Source organism: Colias philodice, chromosome 27 (assembly GCF_061535455.1).
Source record: "Colias philodice isolate Cphi_HAF_F1 chromosome 27, ilColPhil1 Martin Lab GWU primary, whole genome shotgun sequence".
In the NCBI taxonomy this organism is placed as follows: Eukaryota; Metazoa; Arthropoda; class Insecta; order Lepidoptera; family Pieridae; genus Colias; species Colias philodice.
This window is the reverse complement of record NC_143112.1, coordinates 5,110,587-5,132,839: the sequence shown is the minus strand read 5'-3', so window position 1 is coordinate 5,132,839 and position 22,253 is coordinate 5,110,587. Positions and strand designations below refer to the sequence as shown.

The following is a 22,253-nucleotide window of genomic DNA, read 5'->3' as shown; positions in this document are numbered from 1 at the left end:
ACTCCTTCCATATAATAGTTTGTGTAATCCATTATTTATATCTATAAGAAACGCTATGTGCTCAACTATCATTGGTAACTAGGCGACAATTTTAAAATATTTCAAATGGAAAAATAAATTAGAAATTAAAGACATTTTAATCCACATTTTAAACATTTTTTTTTGTATAACCCACTTTTTAATTATACTCACGTATACATGTGTACGTATACCTATGTATGTATATTGTATGTACATGTATTTATGTATATACCAATACATGTATGAACATGTACATTCGGAGATGAACTTGGAAATAAAATATGTCTTTAATTTCTATTTTACTAAACTATAACATATCATAGATCATAAGTGCATGAACCAGCACTAAAATAATACGAATAAAGTAATTTACTAACAAAAGAAATCGATAAAAAAAACAACGCAGTGTTTTAAAGCACGTGTTTGAAAAACCATAAGCACGCTTATGGTTTTTCACACAACTCAATATAAAAACTAAGTAAGGGTAATATCATGGAATGTTTTATTTTAAAATATGTCATCATATTGGCCAAATAATAACATCTTAATTAAAAACTTATAAGTGTATTTTAATGATATTGAAAAAATGATTTAAAACATTCCATGATCATTAAGTCATACAAAACAAGTAATTTGTGCTCTATTAAAATAAATTCCACGCTTTAGTGCTGAAATAACAAAATTTTATACAAATAAAAATTCCAATGGGACTTTTTACGTGACAAATACAGCTTTGAAACTTCACAAAAGTACAGAAGAAAAGTGGCCTCAGATGATCTAAACACTGATAATACAGAAGTTTAATATTGGATGGGAATGTCATGTTACATGAAGGCAAGTTCGTACTAAAGTTTTACAAACAAAACAATTTTGAACCCGCAAAAAATCCCATCCTACAAACGAAACAAATAAACAAAAAGAAAATACTCAAAACGTATCGCTCGTAAAACGTAGCATAATCAAAATGTGTGCAAAACTTCCCTACAAAGCAGAAACTAAAAAAGCACGCAAAAAATCCCAAACTATCGTTCGCTCTTACGAGCGTTCGAACCGCTCGTGCGTCGCCCGCCTACCTCTGTCTAGTGGCCAAGTCTCTCGCGGACGCGTTGTGTGGAGCTTCAGTGAGCGGTTGCACGCCCGCGCTCGACGATATCGACGCGCTTTTGACGTGCGTCTTGGTTGTAGTCGTGGTGGCGACAGTCGTTCCGCCCGCCGCGTTCGAACCGTTCGCGCCCGCCGCGTTTTTGCCGTCCGGCTGGGGGGCGCTGTTCGGACGCGTGCTGTTCGTTAGTTGCCGCGACGCGTTACGTTAGCGTTGCATGTCGTATATGTATGTATACGTATACGTATATATTATGTATAATATATTGGTGTATAGGTATCATGTAAGTTAACAGCTTTGTGTGTATAAATAAATAATATGGTCAAACAATGACTACTTTTTATTACGACAAAGGTGTAATTTCAAAGAACATTAAACATTAAAAAAAGTAAGGAGTAACATAAAATAGCTAGAAATTTTAAATCAAAGCCGTAAACTTACATGAACTCCATACCTTTTAATATATAAGAAAAAATATATGTACGTAAATAATGAATTTTTATTAACATGCATTTGGAAACGTTAAATTTTTAATTCAAGAGAACCATACCATACAGTAAATCCTATATAAGAATATGATAAATATAAAATATGTACAAATAAATATTAATAATTATATTCATTAATAATTATTGTTTTTTACCTACCTACATAAAAATGCAATTATTCCACAATCTACATGATTTTGAATGATACACAGAACACATACTAATATTCCAATCAATGCTAGTGTAAAATAAGTCAATAAATTATTATATTCGGTCAATTTGTCACTTATATTAATTATTGCTATGAAAACGTGTCAATGTGAATGTATACATGTGTATACAAACTACACTGTTCACATGCACATTGCTCATGTGTGTTTGTAAAGCACTGAGCACCTGTATGTATCATATTGTGTATATTGTATATTGCCACGTATCATGAACTATATTTGTGTACGTGTACGGTGTATGATATTATAATAATTATGTCATGTGTGTGTTGTATGTATGTCACATACATGTACGACATGTGTGTATACTGTGTACGTTGTCACGTATCATGTATAATGTGTACGGTATATGTAGTGTAACGTATCATTTGCGTTATGTGTATATCACAATGTGCGGTGTGTATATGTCATGTATAATATGTGTAAGTTCACGTATTATTTACGGTAAATATATATACGTGTACACGTACATGTGTGTACATATACATGTACGCGACATGTGTGTACATATACGTGTACACGTACATGTGTATACATGTGTGTATATAAACGTGTACGCTACATATAGTTACGTGTGTGTACATGTATGTACGTGTATATACGTGTACGTGTATGTACGTGTACGTGTATGTACGTGTACGTGTACGTGTGTACACTCACCCGGGCGCGTCGTGCGGCGGGCTGAGCTTGGCGGGCGCGTCGTGGTGCGCGCGGCGCGGCTGCGCGGTCAGCGTGCGCGCGCGCGCCTCCAGCTTCGGCGCTGCGGACGTCGGCCGCGAGCCCTGCACCTGACATACGTGCGTTCTTCATTATTTTAAATAAATAATAAATAAATAAATATTATAGGACATTATTACACAAATCGACCTAGTCCCACAGTAAGCTCAATTGAGGCTTGTGTTGTGGGTACTAGGCGACGATAAATATAATATTTAATAAATACATATATAGATAACACCCAGACCCAAGAACAAATAATTGAATTCATCACACAAATATTTGCCCTGACCAGGGATCGAACCCGGGATCGTGTTTCGTAATGTGATTACAGCCCAGAAATTAAGAACCTACTTTTTAACATAAAAAATACAACGGGAATGGAGTACCCAGAAATCTCTTTCAGTTCGAAGAATTTTTCACTAATTATCTTGTATAAGTATTTACTATACATGGTGATTTTTCAAAGGCTGCACAAATTTGGTCAGAAGATATAGAATGGGGTAATATAATCGATTACATATTGATATAAAAAGAATATGCAAAACAAACTTTACCTGCATCTGCGCTATACGCGCTGTGTTCTCCTTGATAGACGCCGAGTCAATTGTGTTCTGAAAATTATTAATTAACAACACATTAAAATCGTGATTTAAAATTTTCAAGGTATTAAAAGATAGAATTTAATGTCACCAAATGAAATACTAACTATAGTTTAATTCAGAGATTCCTAGTGTAATACAAAAATGTTCATTAAATGAGTCCTGGTAAAACATATAGCGTTCTTTAATATGTTGTCAAATTTAAAATTACTAAGAAAACTTATACATATTTTTTTATATGAAATTCCTTTATTCAACTACCATCATCTACTATTACCTACTCTTTCATCAGTACAAACTCAATTACAATTATTTCTAGAATCGATAAGATATTTTAAAAATTACCTGTCTTTTGAAATTGGACGTTGTCGTGGTGGCCGTTGATGTTGTGTTATTCGCAGCGCTCGTGGTTGTGCCAACTGTAACACCAAAATCAACATATTACACACTAAAAGTGTTCTTAGTGCAAAGTGCGTTAGTGACACTTCACTCGCTAAGTGTAAAGTGTCACACACTAAGGTGTATAGTGTCACCCACATACACGTAGGCACCTAACACTTATATTATGTAATACACATTAAGGCTATGCTCATTTTCAGGTTCTGTTTATTAACAATCAGAAATTACACATCCAAATTGGTTAGGGAGCCAGGTGCAAATTTGGTTAACTATTTCCTCTCAAGAGATAATTCGTCAGACGCATGAGAGTATAGTATTATAAAGCCTCGTGAACGTCAGCTGGCGCTCGGTTGGGGGGGTGAGCGGTTGTAGCCTCCCACGCACATAGGAAAAAAAATACATTCATTCATTCATTTCCTCTCAGCTAAAAATTTGTCAAATTGTAGCTAACCCAATATCTCAACGAAAAAAAATAGTCAGCTGGTTACAACATGGTGTATTATACGTCAGCTGGTGTCTCGAACATGAAAGTTAAATTTAAAGAAAAATTTATTTTCCGTTATTTCCTCTCAAACAAAAATTTACTTGATGATAGCTTATATGTAACTGTGGATAAATATATATGTCAGCTGGCTGTATCTTGGTGGAAAAACCGTCAGCTGATACGGGAGGCTACAACCGCTCTTCCCCCCAACCGAGCTCCAGCTGACGTTCACGAGGCTTCATAATACTATACTTTGATGCATTTTACTAATTACCGCTTGAGAGGAACTTGGTCATAAAATCTGCTGCTGGCTCCCGGACCATGAATACACAAAATTTTCTGGTTTTTTCATACCATTTACACTATTAGCTGTATACCTGTAAGTAGCAAAACTACAAACCTTATATGAACATAGCCTAAAGCGATAGCGTTAGCACCTGTTAGTCAATCCGTTTGTTCATTATTCAATTATTTATAAACAGTATTTGTTACAAAAACTGATCTCAAATACAAATCTGTATTGTTAATAACTGTGGAACGATTTGCCACCTGCCGTGTTCCCGAACAACTACGACATTGGGGCCTTCAAGAAAAGAGCTTATTTGTCCATAAAAGGCCGGCAAAGCACTTGTAACACTAGATAGTGTTACAAGTGTTTACGGGCGGTTGTGACCACTTACCATCAGGTGGCCCACCTGCCCCTTTGCTTGCTCTGACATAAAAAAATAGTAGTTTTATGGGATATTTGCTACTATTATTTGTATCACAATGAAAAGTACAATTTATTAATTTTATTAAACAAGTATCAACGTCAGTACATTGATAGAAAGTCTAGTGACTTTCTTAGTAAGTTGTGACTGTAGAAGCTGTTTAAATGTTACAAATAATGAACAAACGACCACATTTGCTTGAGTAAGCATCAAACCACAAAGCGTGATGTTGTTATTAAATGAACACCCTCTCGAAAAGCTTTTTATTAAACGATTTATAAACTAAATATTATAACTTTTCCTACACTAAACTATATAAGCCTGTTACTTATAACCTACGTTGTAACGTACTAATTAAAACCTATGATAGTACTTAAAAATTAATATATGTTAGACTTTAAGTGATGTATTAAAAATAATCTACATGCCCGTTTAACTGTGAGCTAGTTTTGTTAAAATTATCAAAATTGGTCCATCCGTTTAAATAGTTTTCACATAGGTATGACATGCTTATATTTAACTACACTATAGATTGTTCGTATACCGCATACTACCCGTTCATTACATTTTCTACGAAGACATGCAAAAAAGAATTTAGAAATGATTTGATACAAATTTTCTTTCAAGTGCAGTGCATTTAAGAGAGGGTATTACAAATTTCATGCGAAAGTATACTTAAAAATAAATTAAACACAAATGCATGCGGTTTTCAACACAGTGTAGTCGTGAATTACAGTGATACCAAATCGCAAAAAGTGCTATACAGTGAAATTCTGTGTGTTTCTGACCCTTCAATAACATTCTTACATAATATGTAACACAATATACAGATACATACAGTAAGGAAACTTCATACAAAATGTTCGAAATGGCTCCCCCCCCATCAAGCGTGTTTACAAGGGTATTGAGGGGGATCGATAGTAGCGGGTGACACATCCACAGATTTTGAATATAGTATGGAAAAAAGTTTAAAGTGATGTCAATTCACATTAAATAAATATCGATTGTTTCAGTTTGTAGCCCTTTCAATAAATATATTTGTAAATACCATATCTGACTACAAGTTAAAAAGAGACTATTTTTTAATTTCTATAGATATGGCAGTATGAGTTTTATATTATGTTGACATATTTTCTATCAAAATGATAGCTACAAATAGTACCTATTAGGAGTCCAGTCTGTTTAAAGATCGCATCTATTTTTTACGCAATCTAGAAGAGCACGAAAATATAAAAAAAGGAAACCTTAAAAAAATCTTGTTTAAATTTATGTGCATAATTACGTAAATATTAGGGAAGAAAAAGATAGATATTATAAATAATATAATTATTGTATTTTTATCGATACGTGGCGTCTCCACTTTGTCAAGCACTAAGCCTGTCAAACTATTTTCTTTTTCTTCCTAAAACAAAAAGGTAGAGGTTCTATGCTCGTATAATAATAATTTTAATTTATTTTTGCATATTTTGTGTTTTTTAATTTAATTAAATTTATCGTTTTAAAAATAATTTTGTAGGTATACCTACATACAAGTATTGTAAATTCTGGTTTAAAATAATTATTGAATATATGTATAATACAAATATCAAGCATTATAAATAATTTAGGTACATTAAATAGCCTTCGGCGTCCATAACAAAACTAGATTTCAAAATATAGCACTGATAAAAACGTATTTACTTTTACAAGCTGTATTAATTCGGATTGTTTCTTCGTGTAAATTCATATTTAGGCTACACCATTTTTGTATTTTAACGGGTTTTAATCTCCAAATTACCACAAAATCAACTGTGAAAAAAAGCAAACAGAAATATACAGGCCGAATTGATAACCTTCTCCTTTATTTTTCAAGTCGGTTAAATATCAAAAAGTAACAGCCCTATAGCTATACGTCATAATTTCATGGGGGGGGCTTAGTTTCCTAACTGTATGTACGTAGTATATATCTGTCAACTGTGTATGTAACTTAGTGTTACTTGATAAGTGTTAATCACAAATAAGACATTTATCAGTATTCTCATATTTTATCTGTAAAACGTATAATTATCTTTAAATCTTATCTTTAAAACGTAATAATTTTCATGCATTTTCATACAACAATATTTTACGAACCACACGCAAAACTTTGACCCAAAAAACCTATAACGTTTTTAACCCTCCCCTATTTTACCCTTAATATACATAAAATTCAATCTCTAAAACATAAATGCCCAAAACATATTATAGACATGCAAATAAAAGCTACATATACATGCAATATCGGGAATTGAAAAGATATGAGTTTTGTAAGGAAAATGAGGCAGGATTATAAGCGTAAAAATGTCTTGCTGTTTGTAGATTTAATTTGTATATAAATATAATATAAACATTAATAAAATATATGATTTATTGCTTTTGCTTACATCATAATATAACCTATAAAACGCGTTTTAAATATCGATAGTAATTATATGCGTACAGTAATAATTAGATACATAAATATATACGTATACGATACATAGTATATACGTGAAGACGTACAAGATTGTATATTTGTATGTAATTTGGATATCGAAGGTGTACAAAGGGAAATGGATATAGATACACGTATAACTTATAAACGGAATAAAGAGATATATATGTGTGGATATAGATATCATATATTGTAGGTGTTATGTCGTTGTGTGTATTCGGTTGTATAGGTAGCAAGATGTACACAAGTATGTGGACAGGGTGTAGGATGTACAATGTAATATACTGTGTATATAAACTGTGGTGTATATACAATATATACTGGACAGGATATACACAAAAGTATGAATAGGGAGTAGGGTGTATGTAGGCGTGTAGGATGTAGGATGTGAGGCCGCCGAGGCTACACACAGAGATGTACATAATATGTGTGGGTGTGTGATAGTGTTTTACTGTACGTTATGTATATTATATACTATATATATGTATATACTGAGTATATTGTTTGTAGTGTACAAGACGATATATATGGGACATAGTATACATGGTGTACGATGCAGGATGTACACATAAGTATACAGAGGGTATAGGGTGTGTGGAGGCGTACAGGATGTAGGATGTAGGACAACGTATACGTACACGATGTAGGACTTGGGATATGTGTATGGGGGGGTGTGTGTGGGGGGTGTGGGGGTGTGTGTGGGGTGTGTGTGGGGTGTGTGGGGTGTGTTACCTTGCGCCCGCAGCACCTCAGCGCCGGAGGAGGCGCGGCGCGAGGCGGCGCCGGCGGGCCGCGCGCTCGCCGAGATGCTGCGCTGCACGCCGCGGTGCGACGGCGAGCCCGGCCCTGCCCACGCCCAGCGTTACCGTACACGCCACACAAACCGCGCAACACGAGACCACATCTCATACAATTTATACCGATTGCCTACTACAACAGAAACCGCGCAAAACGAGACCACATCTTATACAATTTATACCGATTGTCTACTATAGCATAATCCGCGTGAAACGAAACAGACACAACCACATCTTACGTTGTATACGAGATTTGATAACGAATCTAGCGCACACGACGACGATTTACTATGACTAGTTGTTGTGTAGATTTGATACCGATAGCCTACTATACCACAAACGATACCTATCGATCAACGCTAATACATCGATAACGACATGTTACGAAATTTCGCACAAACCGCACGCAACGAGACAAGATGATACGAAGTATTCGTACGAGATATGATAGCGATAGCCTACCATAACACAAAACGCGCGCAACGCAACAAGATCTTATAGAATTGATACCGATAGCCTACTATAATAAAATAGAGATTTCAAACTCAAACTCAAACTCAAACATTCATACCGATAACCTGACAATTACTGCTAATATAACCTCAAAGTAACGATGTATAATTGTACACGAGATCTCAACACGATACCCTTACATATAAGTCTTCTATTTGTTGTATGCGGTATTTGACTGAGATTGCTAGTAAAACCCCTTATAATAACGAGGATACCAGATTTGACATCAATATGTAAGATTGTGCGATCAATATAGATAGTATAAGAACTAACCAGATAATGAGAAAGTCTATAATGTACTGCGTTTAACTGCCTTCATTTACTGATAACATCGAATTGTAGAGAATGCAACCGATGGTAGTACTATACAGTACAAACTTTTTGCGAAGAACAATACCACCCAGAATAAAGATAATAAGAATTTCATTATAAATCACTACGTGCATATAACATCAAGAACCATCAAGATTATAGAAAGTGAAGAAAGTAAAACTTAGTGTACATGAAATACACGGCAAAATTAGCTGGCTAAACAAAAAGAATTGATTCCTTAGCAGAAAAAAATGGTTTTCAAACAAAAATTGATCTAGACAGTAATATCTTTACAAGTTTGACACTCACAAATCTACACATCTTGTATACAAATACAATTAACATAGAAAGAATAAAAAAAAACACGCTATACACAACACAAGTGCAACAATCAGGAAAAGTGTAAAAATCGTAAAAATACACATTCGAAACGTCACAAGGGTTAACACTGATTGGATAGTATATTAAGTAATTTGATATTCAAATACTTGAAGAAATGATAATAATAAAAATAACAACCTTGACCGTAGAATTTTATAATCAAATTTTATTCAGAAAAAATAAATACTCTATCGTTAACTCAATCTCGAATCATGTGATACGACTAATAATGACAAAAAAAACTATTTCGCGTTAATCCCAACGCATTTGACCTCTCCAAATAAATAAATTCCAACTAAACATAAACTGTGATCATATACGCGATCGTTAACGGGAACACACATCATGACATACGTATTGCGCGCAAAAAAAAACCCGCTTTAAAACCGTTAACGTTATTAAAGCCCGTTCTCAACAGCACTAGTTTGTGATGGGTGTACAGCACGATAAAGCACACATAATTGTATAGACAATAAAAATAATAAGCGTATAGATTTGCTTCGAACTAAATGGATATTCAAGTGAATAAAAACACAGATCATAGTTGTAACTAGATAACGCATGACCGACCGTACAATTTTTTGCGACCGTACAACAAAAAAATCAATCCAAACACTTTGAAATACCTACAAAAATGAAAAAAGAATATCCATAATCCCTTATCAAACAAGTCAATAACTGCGTTAAAAACAACCGACTTCAAACTTGCACTTGCAACATTTACAAAAATGCTCATAAAATAAAAACTACAGGGCCTATCCGAATAAAATTTTTATGGGACCAATTCGACACCATCCCGCATCGAACAAAAAAAGAATCACGTAAATCGGTCCAGAAACCACGGAGTAATCGGTGTACATACATAAAAAAAAAAAAAAAAAAAAAAACATACCGGCCGAATTGATAACCTCCTCCTTTTTTTTGAAGTCGGTTAATTAAAAAAATACAATGAACCTATCAGAATTAGTTTCGTCTGTAAATTCATATACAATATAAGAAATATTGAAGTTAAAGCGCTTGCCCTCTCCAGTTTAATTATGATCTGTGATATTTATTCTTGGAAACAACAATTTGATAGCAAATTGGACGATATTTTCGTCATACAAAAAAAAAACAATTATTATTATAAATTGGTAAATATGGCCAGTATTAAATTATCATAATTATTAAATCCATTTAGTTTTAAGCGAATAAATAACAAATGGACCTCAAATGATACTTCTATTCGCCTACAGTTTGTAGCCCTGTTAGATAAGCTCAAAGCCCGATTAATAAAATCAATTAATTAATTTTTATTAAACCCCTAAGCGATATTACAATGCGAATTTTATTTCTAGTAAGATTACTTATAAATGTAAGTTTGTAAACTAATTTTAATGACTAGATTAAAATCCTATGCTATATTATTAAATAATATGTTTTGATCATTATTATAACTTCGTTTTGAATGAAAATGTGTCTTACAAATAAATAGACCTGACTATGAATTAACATTTTAAAGCATAATAAGTATAAAACTAGCTTTAAATGTATTACACATTTTAAAACTCTATTTTGAATAAAAACTTGCTACTTTGGACAAAAAAAAATCTTTAAATTTAATCTAATAATTGTATATTGACTAAAAGAATATGTATTTTTCTTTTGTTTGCAAATATAAATACCTATACTCCCCCGAGTATACACATACGCGGGTATATGCATATATACTCATGCATAAACGTACATATACGTGATATACATCAGTACGTACATGTCTATATATCTGTATACCCGTACATGCCCACGTGTACACATTTATACGCCTAAACGTGTATATTTACGTATAAACGTATATACGTCACTATACACATCTATACGCGATCCCACCCGCATATACCCCACGTATACCCCACGTATACATACCGGCGTGTGCATTGGCCGCAGTCTGCTGCTGCTGCGGCGGCGCGGCCGCGTTGCGCAGCGACAGCGACGAGCCCGAGCGGCTGCCGTCCGACTCCGGCTGGAAATTTATACAATATTAAATAAATAAATAAATATTAATAAATAAATAAATATTAATTAAAGAAATCCGGATAGAATTATATATAGGGCTTCGGAGATCGTCAAATTAAATAATCGTCCATCTATACTTATATGTACTAATATTATAAAGAAGAAAAGGTTTGTATGTATGTATGTGTGTTTTCACGAATAAACTACTGGACCGATTTTGATGAAATTTAGCACAAATAATCTTTAGACCCTGAGAAAGAACATTGGCTACCTTTTATTGCGAAATATGTACCACGGGCGAAGCCGAGGCGGACCCCTAGTTCTTTAATAAATTCAGTTGGAAATGTACATACATATTTGGATTAAAGAAAATTATAAAAAAATAATGTACTACGCGATTCAACTATGAATAGGATTGATCCTACGTCACTTTATAACGTCATCGATATTAATTGAAACTAATTGATAAATCTTATATATAAAATTCTCGTGTCACAATATTAGTCTGCATACTCCTCCGAAACGGGTGGACCGATTCTCATGAAATTTTCTGTGCATATCGGGTAAGTCTGAGAATCGGCCAACATCTATTTTTCATATGTACCACGGGCGAAGCCGGGGCTGACCGCTAGTAATCTATATTAATAAGTTTGCATTGAAATTTAATGTTTGACTCTTATATATTATCTATATTAAATATATGTTTATAAAAATGAAACCCGTTTTCCTTGGTCATGGCATCACGCGTGAACGTGTGGATCGATTTCGATAATTCTTTTATCAAGTAAGTCACGAGGATGGTTCATATGGAGAGAAAACGTAAACGTGTACCACGGGCGAAGCCGGGGCGGACCGCTAGTAAATTATAATAATATAAAATACTCACATCAGTACTCTTTCTCCCAAGCAACAGATACGTCGCAAAAACGTCGTCGTATTTCGCCTCCGCTAGCGAATATTCAATCTCTTGCCTGTTGTACCCCAAACATACTAACGCCTCTGAAAACGATACAAATTACCTATATGTTAGAGAATATACTTTTATGTGGGGAACACATTTTATTTCAAAATTATTTAAGTCTGAATTATGAGAAATTTAAAAGTATTTGAAAGTAGGAATCATTTTAATTCAAATCTCGATATACTTAAGTATACTTTTAAATAAATATTTACAAAATATTAGTTACCATTTTCATCTAACAATGTCTTAATAATAATAATAATTACAATTTGAATTTGATTCAAAATACATAATATCGACACAAGATTTGAAAAGGAAACATGGGTGTACATTTCCAACTAAATATTAAAAAAAAATTAATTACTTTATTTGTTATTGATTCACTGTGAAAAAATGTTTGTTTCTCTGAGAATTTTTTTAAAGAATAGAAATCGATCACGATTTGGGATTCGAACCCGCGTCTTTCGCCTTTGTAGTTTCTCTTATGAAAACACTTTATCTTTCAAAACCTTATTAAAATTAACATTTAAGACACATAAAAGAAATACCATAAATTCTAAATCACATGACTGCTAAAGTGCTAAAACATTTACTATAAAATAAACTGAAATATATAACTGAAATAATATAGAAAATATATATTTATGTAAGGCAATAAAGCCATTACGAACATGCAGCTACTAAAAAAAGCTTATAAAATATGGAAAAAATAAAAAATAAATCAAAATGAAAGCTAAAATTGTACAACATCTAAAACTCTGTCTTATCGATGTCTTAGTTTTTAATACTTAGAAGTTATCTAATCCATTTTAAGATTACATATAAATATTTTTTATTCATTAAAATATTAAAGCCGAATATTTCTCAAAGTTCAAAATAATTATAATTAAATAGGTTTTCAAAATTAATACTTTTTTCATTCAAATATGTTGTTTTATGAACTATGTATATCAAAACATAATATTTTCGTACAACATTGAACATTGAACTCTAAACAAAATTTCAACACAATATTCAAACACTTTAAAAAACAAATTAATTCCAGTATTTCTTAAATAATCCCCCCCCCCCATATTAATAATTTATGAATTGTTCTAGATCGTCGCGTCATGGCAAGACCGTCACGTCATGGAGTAAGGCGACGATTTTGGTATCTTTGAATCTTGCCAGGAACTTTCGCTCACACATGCTCTTTTTTAAATAAAAAACATCAAATAAGACAGAGTATCACGTACACACATATAAAATGATCGCAAACGTACCGACTTGCGCTGTGCCCATAATGTTAGGCGCATGAAATGTAATAAAATTCAACATAAATATATTATATTGTTAAATGCATATTATTATTATGTAGTATTATTTGTGGTTGATATGGGACTAAGTAAGAAAATATTAATAATTACTGTACATAGATCGTAGTTTGTTCACAAAAACACTATAATAAGTACCTACAATAAAAATTCTTATAAAAAGGATTTTTTTGCAAGTATTCTTTAAGTTTCGACACTAATTATCGTCTATCAAATACAGCATTGAATTTATTAGTTACTAATATTAAGAAAATGAATTGCCTGTTTACCAAAAACAAACGCATTTTTCAAAATTATAAAGATACTCTTTACTTAGTTCCATATCAAACAAATATAATTTTTATATGCAAAACATAATTTTTATATGTAAGCTTCCAACTGTCTACAGCTGATAAGCTCAACATCCCAATTTCGCAAAGTGCAATGCTTGAAGGCATTTTTGTGTATGTATGTTTGAAGCAATGTTTATAATATTTTTCCTGTAAATAAGAATATTAAATTATTCTAAAAACCTCGAAAGATAATCCAGAATTTTTCTTATATTACTTTTAAATCCATATTGTTTACCTTTATGACCATAACGCAAGTTACGATCGACTCCAAGGACCGTTTACAATTTCATTTCCCTATACCTTACCAAATTAGATAGCTTAGTAATCTTAATATATATAAATCTCGTGTCACAATGTTTGTCCTCAATGGACTCCTAAACCACTTAACCGTTTATAATAAAATTCGCACACCATGTGCAGTTCGATCCAACTTGAGAGATAGGATTGTTTAAACATGTAGGTACCACGGGCGAAGCCGGGGCGAACCGCTAGTCATTTTATAATATCTGTAATCCTTGCGAAATGCGAATGTATGTTTGTTTGTCTCTCACGTTGCAACGGAGCCGTTTTATGAAATGATTTGTGTCTGGAGTATAGTTAAAAAGCTAGAGAGTGTTATAGGGTATTCTTTACCGTGGTAGAACTACTCATTCCCGTTGAATAAGCGGGAAAAGTGTCGAGCGGAAAATTGATTGCAAGAAATTTAGTATTATTTTTTATAATTCTCGTGTCTCGGTGTTTATAGTTAAACTCCTCCGAAACGGCTTGATCGAATCTCATGAAATTTTGTTTCTTTTTCGTTTTCACCCCCTTAAATGATAAGAGTAAGGCAGAACAACGTTTGCCGGGACAGCTAGTAGAATATAATATAGTTAGTAGATTATATTCAGCACGTGGGATATAATATTCATCATCACTCTTAACCTATCACGCGTCTGGCGCACAGCCGGCACCGATCCCGATAGTGTCAAGGGAGTTCACGAAATCTAGCTTTTTTATGACTACCGAGTTTGAAAATTTTATTTACCCTATTGTTCTATAATTATATGCCATGTATGATATATTTTTGGAAAGAAGAAGAAACTAGTTATAGCATAAAAATGTAATCATGACGATATATTTTTTCTATATAATTATAGAAATTGATTTAATTTTGTTTTAATTTTAATTGCTTACATACTAACACTTACATGATAATTCTGAGTTATCAAATGATCATATTCACGTTTTCATATCACTGCCACGATTGCCAAATACATTCACTTATGTTTTCACACATTTAACACAACGTATTTCACTATAAATAATAACAAATCTCCATTATTCACAAACAAGAAAAAAAGTGCCATTTTGCGTCTTCCGCACTGAAAAGTTGAGACACTTTTTCACTGAGTATTCTTCAAATATCCCTAAAACCAATATCATAAACGTATTCTACGTACAATTTCCAGTAATATACGTCTCAATTATCACTCATCTAATTATTCCTCTCGGCATAATTCACAATCCAAATATTCGTTGAACAAGACAAATGTCACAAACTATGGCCGATGACGCAACTCAATCAATGATTCACTTTTTTTTTTTATTTTGTGGTTTTGGTCTCTATTACCTGTCTCGGAGTCGTGTCGATTCGAATTATAAATGTTTAAGGCATAGAGAAATATTTTTTATACTGGAAACATTCACTTGTAAGTCTCTACTGATGACCTTCAATGTCACGGGCCGCGTTAGGCACAGAGTTTGTGCGCAGGACGCTACAGTACAATTTGCGTTACGACACAAATATTGTGCGTAGAACGTGTCACGGGTTAAGTGATAAGGTCGCCTTCTGTGCTGTTTTTGAAGTGAAAACTTCTTTAGCGGCGTTGGGTATAAAATCTTAAACTCGCGTCAGGACACGTGGCCTGATCGAAAAAGCGTAAGACTGATAGATATCAAACATGCTCAACGTTAATAATCAAGTTTTCACTTCTGCCGGCACTCCCGGAGTGCAACCCGTCTTTTTTTTATTTTAGAATAAGTTTTGTTTGTATTTTGCCAGCAAAATAAATAAATAAATAAAATATTGCTGATATCGTCTCGTAGCCGGTGTTCATCCACTTGTCGCTTGTGCTCTCAGAGCGTCGCCATAGCAACCGACCTATCCGCTTGTGGTCCTTGAAGTCCTGCTGCGGCTCGACGTACGGCCGCAGCTCGTCGTCCTCGTAGCCGGTGTTCATCCACTTGTCCCGCATGATGCTCTCGAGCGACGCTCGCTTCGCCGGGTTCAGAACGAGGAACTTCTTCAGCAGGTTCTCGCAGTCGGTCGACATGTAGAACGGTATTCTGTAACAAACAGACAAAAAAAAAATTGAAATTTACACCCCAAAAACCTATCAAAAACAGTTAAAATCAAGTCAAGTGCACAAACGTACACAAATCAGCATATGAGTGTACATACGCACATGCGTCTGCACACGCATGCGTTTGTGTATTGTGTATACTTAAACGACTGTGTATGTGCATACACATTCACGGGTGTATATACATTAACGTACATGTCGTGTCTTTTATTGTATTTGTTCCTGAATATGACACATTGTCATGGGTGTGCGCGTGTGTTTTACATTCGCACGTGCACCTATAAGTGCATACGTCTATACGTACGTATATTCGTACATGTATATCTATACGTGCGTGCATGCGTATATACGTGCGTGCGTAGGTATATAAGAGAGCAGTGGTGGCTCAGTGGTGAGACCTCGGACTTCGAATCGATAAGTCCGGGGTTCGAGACCGGGCGAGCGCGCAGGAAATAAAATGATTTTTCAATTTATCTGCGCATGTTGTAACAACACCACTGCTCGAACGGTGAAGGAAAACATCGTGAGGAAACCGACATGTCGAAGAATCAAAAAGTTCGACGATATGTGTCATCCGCCAACCCGCACTTGGCCAGCGTGGTGGATTATGGCCTGTACCCTCATAGGAGGCCCCTGTCCCAGCAGTGGGAACATATATGGGCTGATGATGTAGGTATATATCTGTGTATGTGTATATTGGTGGTAAATAGTAAAACTATGTTGTGAAAATTTAAAAATGTTTTTCGAAGAAGTCTTTTTGAAAATACTGAACAGTTCTTTGGCGTATTATGATATATTATGTAGTAAGATATAGGTTACATATTATGTAAAATTAAATTATAATATGGACATGATTTTAAAAGAGCAACTATGGAGTTTCTTGTCGGTTCTTCTCCATAGATACTGCTTTCCGAATCGGTGGTAAATGTTAAAAATATGTAATGACGATTCGAAAGTGCTTCTAAAAGAAGTCTAATCTATATACATATATAAAACTCAAAGGTGATTGATATAGTGATCTATCAACGCACAGCCTAAACCACTGGATGTATAGGGCTGAAATTTGGCATGCAGGTAGATGTCGTAACGTAGAAAGGATTTTAGAAAATTCATCCCCTAAAGGGGTAAAATAGGGGATGAAAACTTATACCATGAAAATTAATCTTTTCCACGCAAGCGAACAACAGCTAGTTGAATAAATAAATGTTTGAGTTTGAGAATAAATAAATGTTTGTCTGTCTGTATGTCTGTATACACGCACCTATACTTCCCGCGCAGAACTCGCTCGCGCAGTTCCCGCAGCGTGGACCCGTCGAACGGCAGTGACCCAGATACGAGAGTGTATAATATTACACCGAGGGACCATACATCTACTTCGGGACCGTCGTATTTCTTGCCTGAAAAAACAAATTTTAATAAATACATATTATTATTTGAAACAAGTTAAATCAACACATAATAATGTGTGCTATGTAATACAACAATATCAACGTTATAATAAGAGAAAAGTGGTATTTCTTGCTGGTAATAATCAGTTTCAATATTAATAATATGTGCTATCTATTGCAACAGGTGTTTGAAGACAATAATTTAATAACAATTTTAACAAATATTATGTGTAATGTGTACAAATAGTTGACATTTTAAGGCACAGGTAAGAAGATCAATTATAAGTATACAAGAATTCTCATTTACCCTCCTTAAGTAACAAAAGTAAATTGTATTTTGCGTTTAAATCATTGCATACATAGAAAAAACTATGTTATTTCGCTCCAAGAGTGCTTCTAAACAAGTCTAATTTATTTCTGAGTTTGAGTTTAAGTTTAAGTTTGAGTTTGAGTACATACCTTGAAACAGTTCAGGCGCCGCGTACGGTGGCGAGCCGCAGAACGTGTCGAGTTTGGCGCCCGGCGTGAACTCGTTAGAGAAACCAAAGTCCGCTATCTTTATGTTCATCTCGCCGTCCAGTAGCAGGTTTTCCGCCTGAAATGTGAAATTTTATGTGAATACTAATGGTCCGCCCCGGCTTCGCCCGTGGTACATATTTCGCAATAAAAGGTAGCCTATGTCCTTTCTCGGGTATCGAAATATCTCCATACCAAATTCCATGCAAATTGGTTCAGTAGTTTAGGCGTGATTGAGTAACAGACAGAGTTACTTTCGCATTTATAATATTAGTATGGATTGGTGATGTTTGATACCATTCATTTTATACGCTGTGAGCAAAACAGCGTAATAAAAGCAATTGACCAGCATTTTTTTGCCAAAACCACTTTGGCATGTGGTTTGCATGTTGAATTAACGTAATTGATTCCTATTATACCGACCGTGTCGATAAGAATTATAGCCCCTGATAAATATATAAAATAGTTTATCACTTTTACAGCCCCTTTACAATCTTTGTTTAGTTCAGTTTCTACAGTACCAATAATACAATATCTAAATCGAAACAATATGCCCACAATTATCTATCAACGAATTTTGAACCTTATTTCATTGATATTAAGGTTACTTTTCACTTCTGGCATTACCTATCAAGGTATTTTCGACCCTATTGCACTTACCTTAAGGTCCCTGTGAATGATTCGCTTTTGATGACAATATTGTACCGCTGAGACGATCTGTCTGAACTTCGCTCGAGCCTCTTTCTCTTTCATACGACCGTGTAGTACTAGATAGTCGAATACCTGGAATTTTTGTTAGAAAATTATTTTAAAATGATATTAGACTATTAACTGTATATTTCTGATGTACGTTTAAATGAAATTGTTATTTTAGACACTCTATTGTCAAAAGTTTCTACAGATCCGGCTCGAAGGACCACTTTTCACAAAACCTTATTCTACTTGTTGGTCCGGGAGCCAGCAGCAGATTTTATGACCAAGTTCCTCTCAAGCGGTAATTAGTAAAATGCATCAAAGTATAGTATTATGAAGCCTCGTGAACGTCAGCTGGAGCTCGGTTGGGGGGAAGAGCGGTTGTAGCCTCCCGTATCAGCTGACGGTTTTTCCACCAAGATACAGCCAGCTGACATATATATTTATCCACAGTTACATATAAGCTATCATCAGGTAAATTTTTGTTTGAGAGGAAATAACGGAAAATAAATTTTTCTTTAAATTTAACTTTCATGTTCGAGACACCAGCTGACGTATAATACACCATGTTGTAACCAGCTGACTATTTTTTTTCGTTGAGATATTGGGTTAGCTACAATTTGACAAATTTTTAGCTGAGAGGAAATGAATGAATGAATGTATTTCTTTTCCTATGTGCGTGGGAGGCTACAACCGCTCACCCCCCCAACCGAGCGCCAGCTGACGTTCACGAGGCTTTATAATACTATACTCTCATGCGTCTGACGAATTATCTCTTGAGAGGAAATAATGAACCAAATTTGCACCTGGCTCCCTAACCATGTGTACTGTTTTTTTTCCTGGAGCAAAAAGAACTGAATTCTAGTTAAAGAAATGTATTGTTTATTGTGTCCAGAAAAACAACAAATTAATTACCTTAATAAAAACCGACCACAAATCCTATAATAATTTTACCAAAAACGATGTCAGAACACAAACAGTAGGCTATACCTAATAAATAATTGTGTATTGCATGTACATTGCTTTATAAATGTTAATAAACGTTTCTACGAACAAACAACAATTACATGTGAAATGAATATACATACCTCACCGCCGGAAGCATACTCCATCACTAAATATAGCGTCTTTTCCGTTTCTATCACTTGGAAGAGTTTCACTATATTTGGGTGATCCAGCATTTTCATTATCCGAACCTGAAATTGATGAAATATACCGTAATTAGTATTCGTTATCATGTACTTAAAGTGTAACGTATATTTTCCTAGAAAATATTATGCATCTATAAGACCTTTTATGTTTAAGTATAAATATAAAAGGATAATCCATCGAAACTCCATAATTTTATTGGATTTTTCTGACTAGCTAACCTTATTACTTGAATAGAAATCAATCATCACAAAGAAATATATTTTTGTACATTTCAACTTTACCTGATTTTATTTTTCTTTCCTTTTATATGCAGAGGTACTTTATAATAGTCTGTGTTTTATACCTGAATAGATTTAATAGAAAACAATAGAACCTTTAATATATCCACAACTAAATTGCATTGCTACTACCGTATCAAGATAAGTCTCACAAAATTCTTTTCATATCATTAACACATAAATAAACACCACCCACCTCTCTAAACAACTTCTGCAACGAGCCGGGGTTGAGTTGCGTCTTGTCTATAATCTTGATAGCCACCTCCTTGCCGGTCGGCACGTGCTTGGCCAGTTTCACTTTGGCGAAGTTGCCTTTGCCTATCGTCTTGAGCAGCTTGTATTTGCCTGAAAACGTATAGTAAAATTTATAAGTGAAAATAAATCTGGGGAAAATCGGAAACAAAATGTTGCCTTGCAAACTTCATACGCGGTACGGGATAATCAATTTAATTTTCTTGTAAACACTGGAATTCATTTATAACACTACAAAATGCATTTTTTACATTTTTAAGTTTTTCACAAAAGCTGTGTTCCACTGACATGCAGTTAACAACAATAGTGACTCTCCAAAATTGTATGAACATATAGGATAGTTTTTATCCCGAAAATCCCATGGGATCGGGAATTTCCTCTGACTACGCGGCCAAAGTTGCGGGTGATTAGTCTACTTGTTTATAAGTACGTGAATGCTACAAATGCTGAAATAATACTACCAATTACTTACCAATGTGCGGCTCTTCGGAGGTCCGCGATCGCGACGAGACCCGCGACCCGCATCCTGACGACGCGCCGCCGCCGGCGCCGGCCGACGTCTCGGACGCGCTCTGAAATTTGTGAAAATATACATATTTACAAAATTGTCTTTAAAAAAATATCTTTCAAGAAACAGGTTTATGTATTATGTTCAGACGCTGACCTTCGAACTAGTGGTAAACTGTGTTTCGAAGGCCAGTTTCTTCCCAGTCTTTATATCTATATTATATTTATATATTTACTAGCGGCCCGCCCCGGCTTCGCCCGTGGTACATATGAAAAATAGATGTTGGCCGATTCTCAGACTTACCCGATATGCACAGAAAATTTCATGAGAATCGGTCCACCCGTTTCGGAGGAGTATGCAGACTAACATTGTGACACGAGAATTTTATATATCCTCCTGAGACCCTCGGTGTCACCTATGATACTCGGGAAAATAATTTTTTTGCAACGCCATTTGTCGCGGTTTGTTTGAATCATTATCAAAATCACTTGAAATAGTTATTAGGCTATGATACTAGGTGGCTACGGCTCGTTTTGGTTGGTCTGGGTCTTGCCTATCATAATTTGAAATTGAAGGTACGCAGAAAAACCGAAATGGCGAATTTGAGCAGAAGTAAGTATTATTTTATATTGTTTTTGCGTGTGTTTTTTGTTGTAACTATTTAGAATCGTCATTACACTAAACGTTCACGAAGTTATACTGTATAGATTATGCAATTAAATACATTATTTTGGCACATTTCTTTCGGTATCATAGGTGATACTTTGGGCACTCGCGTCTAAAAATCGTATCATTTTCAGGGTTGCGGGATGGTGAAATTATTCATAATTTAATGAATTTAAATGAATCAGAGTGTGAAGATATAGATGAAGAAGACGAGGAAGATCTAAATTTAGAGCAAGAAGATATCTCCGAGGAAGTAGTACCTCGGCCTTTAGACGAAAGTGATTGGGATTCTTCTGACGATGAGCCGCTTTTTTCAATTGCACGTGCTAATGCTACGAGAAGGTCAAGAAACCGTCCTTTGAGATGGGATCATACCCCAATACAAATACCCCATGCGAGGCAGAACTGGTAAATGGACTGTACGAGCCATTTATCATTTCTTTGACTTTTCCGTTGCTGCTGCATGGATTCAATACCGAGAAGATGCGACCAAGTTTGGATTGCCACGGAAACGAATTAAGCAGTATTTAGAGTTCAAAATGGACCTAGCCAACCATTTAATCTACGGAAGTCAAACTCCCGCTCCAGAGTCATGTCCAAGTCCTTCGCTGCGACGCATCTCCCGTAATAGCCCTCGAAGTGGTAC

The 22,253-nt window shown here is 34.6% G+C and overlaps 1 protein-coding gene and 1 long non-coding RNA gene across 15 annotated transcripts in view; one reads left to right on the top strand and one right to left on the bottom strand.

The window, feature by feature from the left end:
• LOC149476629 (uncharacterized) overlaps nt 1–22,253 on the top strand; it is a 444,465-nt gene that overhangs the window by 260,879 nt on the left and 161,333 nt on the right. The gene's annotated exons all lie outside the window — the stretch shown is intronic.
• The window catches only part of LOC149476631 (MAP/microtubule affinity-regulating kinase 3-like), a 148,249-nt gene that overhangs the window by 16,008 nt on the left and 109,988 nt on the right, over nt 1–22,253 (bottom strand). For 11 of the 14 annotated variants that reach the window (XM_089711883.1, XM_089711884.1, XM_089711882.1 and 8 more), the window contains 14 exons: nt 20,906–21,005; nt 20,378–20,526; nt 19,840–19,947; nt 18,719–18,841; nt 18,002–18,137; nt 17,416–17,551; nt 15,953–16,137; nt 12,090–12,202; nt 11,114–11,210; nt 7,938–8,051; nt 3,506–3,579; nt 3,116–3,172; nt 2,502–2,629; nt 1,095–1,286 (listed from right to left, as the gene is read on the bottom strand). In XM_089711883.1, coding sequence (XP_089568009.1) covers nt 1,095–1,286; nt 2,502–2,629; nt 3,116–3,172; nt 3,506–3,579; nt 7,938–8,051; nt 11,114–11,210; nt 12,090–12,202; nt 15,953–16,137; nt 17,416–17,551; nt 18,002–18,137; nt 18,719–18,841; nt 19,840–19,947; nt 20,378–20,526; nt 20,906–21,005 — 1,712 coding nt within the window. The remainder of the gene's footprint in view (nt 1–1,094; nt 1,287–2,501; nt 2,630–3,115; nt 3,173–3,505; nt 3,580–7,937; nt 8,052–11,113; nt 11,211–12,089; nt 12,203–15,952; nt 16,138–17,415; nt 17,552–18,001; nt 18,138–18,718; nt 18,842–19,839; nt 19,948–20,377; nt 20,527–20,905; nt 21,006–22,253) is intronic. The other 3 variants (XM_089711877.1, XM_089711879.1, XM_089711881.1) reach the window with 3 other exon arrangements.